General features: G+C 32.0%; 1 protein-coding gene across 1 annotated transcript; it reads right to left on the bottom strand.

Annotated features, from left to right (window-relative positions):
* Nucleotides 1-356: 356 nt before the first annotated feature.
* Nucleotides 357-4,883, bottom strand: LOC124358747 (cuticle protein 3-like). The gene is made up of 3 exons (XM_046811045.1): nt 4,727-4,883; nt 1,838-2,226; nt 357-1,311 (listed from the first exon to the last, which is right to left on the bottom strand). Exons 1-3 carry the CDS (start codon nt 4,739-4,741, stop codon nt 1,020-1,022), a joined length of 696 nt encoding a protein of 231 aa, XP_046667001.1. The 5' UTR covers nt 4,742-4,883; the 3' UTR covers nt 357-1,019.
* Between the last annotated feature and the right edge of the window lie 229 nt (nt 4,884-5,112).

The raw sequence follows: 5,112 nt of genomic DNA, 5'->3' as shown, positions 1-5,112 counted from the left end.
ATATAAAGTCAGAAAACAAGTATTAAAACAGTATTTGAATAAACATTAAAGCTACACACAAACTCTCATAAACACAAAGACACACACAATAAAAAAAGAAATATATGGTGTTATATTTTTTCGTACGTATAATTGTTATAACTTCAGTAGTTTTAGATTGTTTTGCCAGTTAAAAAATTGATCTACATTGGTATTTTGTTAGAAAGCGAAATATATTCAAATATTGTATTGAGAAATGATAGTTTGCAATTATTTAATTATTTCATAGTACTATTGGAATTTTATTTTTCACGCACTAAACGCTTTTAATGTGAATATTTGGAAGGTTGGTGTTTTCAAAATAAAAAATATACATGTTTAATTTGTTTTATTTTTTTTTTATTTAAAACTGTATCGTGTTACAAGTTTTGATACAATGGCACATTAGCTATGTCGTAGGGTAAACCCTTTTCTTTTAAGATAATTTCATAAAGCTAGGTTTGTTATCGTTCATTACAGTTTTGACCACTTTATGTTCTAAAAACCTGTAATTGAAACTCACTTAATGACATTTAATGTGGAATACGAGAATGACATTTAATGTATCTGGTTTATAAAAAGTTAAACAATAAACTGAAAAAGGAACATTCCTGCTAAAACATTTCATTGCGGTTATTTAAATATATGGTACTACTGTATTGAATTAAAAACATTATTCACTGATGATTACTCTTAGCTTTTACAAAATAAAATATCATTAATGTTCTGTAGACAAGAAATACGCGTTTAAAAACAATAAATCGTGAAGTTGGATATAAATCCAAGAAAAAATGATAGTTAAAATAACAAATAAAAAATAGCTATGTATTTATTCATTGATTTATTATTATGCATTATTTATTTCCTTTTTTTATTAACTTTCACCATCGAGAGCTATTACTTAAGTAGTCAGTGTTTTGTATAATACGTGACCACTAAATATGGATATAGAGAGACCACACGAGAAACATTGATGAATGTTGCATCAAATGTAACTCATTTCAGCCTCTACCTTCCTTGTAGCTTCCGTCATCAAAGATTCCTGCTTCTTCATCTGCAACGTTTTTAAAGAGGGCCTTAAGTATAGCTTCAGGTATCGGAGGAGAGGTAGGCAGATGGTCTCCTGAAGGGAGGAACCCTCTCTCATCGGCAGTGTAAGTCACTCTAAAATGTGATCCATCAGGAGCAGAAAAACTGAAAGAACCTCTAACGACTGTGCCAGGACCTTCGGGAACGTTCTGATCTACGGTTCCATTTTCTTCCGCTGATATCTCACCTTCCGGTACGTAAAATCTGAAAAAGATTAAATCGTTTGATTTTAATTGCTACTAATGTCTATTTAATTATAATGCATGTCTAGATTAATGATACAAGATTCTAATATGCTGATGGAATTTTTTATGAAGAAATTTTTGGGTTAATTACGACAGCCTACAATAAACCTTAGTCATCAAGCTAATATTTACACTTTTAACCCTAAAAAAAGGGTTTTAAGTTGTCAAAGTAAATCTTACTAAGAGTTTCCTTGACAAACTTGTAATAAATTTATCATAGTGGAGCAAAATAATCAATAATAGATGATTTTGGCCCTTTATATTTTTCAAAATAATGAATACTGAATTAACAGTATTTAATTTTTTAAATCTATGGAGGAAATCTTCCTATAAATAATTCGTTAACCATGCTGGTATTAAAATGGAAAAATTTGCAAAAGAATAGAGATAAAAATTGGAAATATTTCACTTTTCATTAAAATGCCTACTTAACGTGTTTAATTCTGAAATGATGATTAGAAAAATAAAATAATACGCCTACTAACTTCCAAGAGTATGATCCATCCCATGCCTCGGTTGTTGAGTTCTCTCTTTCAGGTTGAACAGGTGAGGAAGGAGTCCCTGGAATGCTACCAGAAGGGATTCCTTGTGGAGGCAAAGTACCAAATCCGGCAATAGGTGGCGTAAAGTTAGGTTCTAGTCCTCCATACGATCCTCCCAAGTAGCCAGTTAAATACTTCGCTAACTTCATGTAATAACAACCACTAAATAAACCTTTCCCAGTGCAGTCAGAACTTTCAGTTGAGGTTTCTTCTCTATGAGTTCGAGTTTCATCTGTTACGGCAGCTTTGTTCACAGCACGAACACCGACTAAGTCTTGAGTATCGTTGATCGCCAATGTCTTCGCAAAACAGACAAACAGAACTATTCCAATCTGAAAAGATGTTAATTTGTAAATATTTCATTATAGCAAAAATTAAAATTAGTGCTGCATAAGAAATGTTAAGTGCATTAGTTACATTTATAGTAAACTACTCATTTAGTTGCTTATTTTTAACTTACCTCTGCCAACTCGCTTGCTAATCTAAGAAAAGCTTTCTTTTTTTGTACCTTCATCAATATAGCTCGTTACATAATTAGTGGCAAATAACAATAATTCTAGGATATCATATTGGTCATATTGATGTTCAAAAATGTTTATTTTATTGCAATTAAGAACAATTTTCTATATGTGCTGTTTCAAAAGTTGTTTGAATAAATATAGTTCCAAAATATAGTTATAATTGTTCCAAAAAAAATTTGATTTTAAAATAGACTATATTTCATTAATAAAGAGTTAAAAATTAATGATTTGATTTAAATCTTATCTCTAACTTAATTAGGTACTTTTTGTACGTGGACTGCTTTCACGTTTCGAAAAGTTAACTTGAAAGGCCAGTCAGGGGCTTAGTTACTAATATTGACTGGAATCTGTGTTACGTTTTGGATGAAGTAAATTTATTCCATACTAAATTTAAATGGCAATAACATATTTTGCTATATGAGGTTTTAAGACAATGATGAAAATCATAAACACAGCAGGACGAAATTGTTTTCAATAGTATGTATTAACTAATGAGATAAAATCAAGTTTACTGTAAACTTCTACAAAAAATATACTACAAATAAAAGAAAAGAGACTAGTAAATAGGCAACAGTTTGATGTTGGTACATGTCATTCCATAGGATTTGGCTAAGAGTTAGTCAACATTTCAAAATTGTTCTTATGGTTAACGACGAGAAAAACGCAGAATAAATAAATCTATAAATAAATTTAGTGTGATCATATGACATAGTGACACAATATCAATAGTGACACACTGTAGACTTGATATTTTGCATGCAGTCTAGGCAAGCCTGTTACGCGACATGTGATGTGGCGTACTTCTGTCTTGTATGTAAGTACAATCGATAAAATATGGTTGTAGGGAATATATTCAGAGCATTAATAATATGTAAGTGTATTTTGCGATTATACGGGTAAGGATTGTTATTCAAGTAACGCTAAATGTATTGCTAAGCGCTAACCTCGGGAACTACTGAACCATTCGACTAATTAAAAAATATTATGTGTTTTAAAGTCCGAGTAAAGCTTACGAGGAGAGAAAAGTTAGAAAATATTCCCAAAGTATTTAAAAATTTGTGAAAATAATTAAAATATTTACGACTTCTAATCCAAAGTTAACTGACACCTAACATCTATAGACCTTTTTGGCTGAAGTTCATAAAAGAGGCAAAAATTTGTTTACATTTTAATTTATAAAATATTAGAAATACAATGCTTAATTAGTAGTGTAATGCACATTCCAAATATAATTTAATTTCTACTTTACATTGCATCATTGACGATTGAAGCACCTAACGCAATGGAAATACTATTAAAATGCTGTTTAACACTGTGAACGTTTGGTTGCACGTAAGGTACTAGAAACTGGTGTGCTCCCTTGACATTGTGTATGGATTTTACTGTAGTTTAAGGAGTATAAAAGGAATTGCAGATTCTTAAACCGGAAGCAGAAAACAATAGAAGGAAACATACCATTTTTAATCAAAGTTTGATCTGTAAATAATCTAGACTGGGATTTAATAAAATTAATAATTTTCTAGGTCATTGCAACAACATAAACTCAACTGTGGAACCGTAAATAAAGTATAGCAGGGAGTGAATTTAAACGGCCGGAACTGACACATTTTGCGGCAGTAAATTTTTAATCGTTCTATATATTTTTTAGTTGGGACAAAATGGCAAACTCTAAGTATGCAAACTTGAAAATATTAGATCGTAGGTTGATAACAAGTGCAGGTAGTAGACGCTTTTTAATCGAAGTAGATCCTAAAAACCAACATATTATTTATTGTCTTGACCGGGGTTACATCAATGGCTGGAATGTTAAATAAATTAGGCCGGAAGTTAATTTAAACTGCCGGGACTGATTCTTTTTGACCGCAGTAACTTTTCATTAGTACGATATACTTTAGTCAGGATAAAATGACAATCTATAACTATGGCACTTGAAATACCTTAGACAGAAAGTAAAATAAAGGAGCCGAAAACAGATGCTTCTTAATCGAAGTTGGTTTTTTGGTATGTACTTTCTTACTCGGGACACAAGGCTTGTTTTTCAAGTATGTACTGAAAATATCGCAGTAGAAATGGAGATTTACCACGGTTTTATCAGGTTTTCACGGCTTATATACATATACTTTTTTCATTAAAAAAAATTTTAAAATAGAACTAGTAACAATTGTATTTACCTTTTGAATCGCTTGAAAAACATGATATAGCTCTATATATCTTTGCATCATAAATGCTTACACTAAGACGGATATACTCATATATTTTGAGAATTGCGGTTAAATGCTAGTTAATAAATAGTTATGAATATTCTACTCACAGTCTTCCATAGCATTGCCGAGGTGGAGAACCTCTGAGCACACGACGTGACACAGGAGCTAGCAAGGACGGTGTCTGTGCTGTAACATTCTCCTCCCAGGACTAGCGGACAAGTGTACTTCAGGATCGTTTTGGCAGACGAGTGAAGGTTACCAGATGATCGGTGTAGACGGGAAAGGGAAACCGGTCGACTATGGCTGGGAAGTGGTGGGGGGGGGGGGGGGGGGGGTCACCAGAGCTGGTATTAGACAGCGGCACCCGTCTCGGGCCCGTTACCTGTATACGTACAATTATAATAACAGAAAATAAAGTCTCACATATAATATATGAAATACACACATTAACATTATGCACATTAAAATGCTTAGTTTAACCAATTAGTCTATG

This window comes from Homalodisca vitripennis, chromosome 3, assembly GCF_021130785.1.
Source record: "Homalodisca vitripennis isolate AUS2020 chromosome 3, UT_GWSS_2.1, whole genome shotgun sequence".
Classification (NCBI taxonomy): Eukaryota; Metazoa; Arthropoda; class Insecta; order Hemiptera; family Cicadellidae; genus Homalodisca; species Homalodisca vitripennis.
The sequence above is the reverse complement of the archived record's forward strand: the minus strand, read 5'-3'. Positions and strand labels throughout refer to the sequence as shown.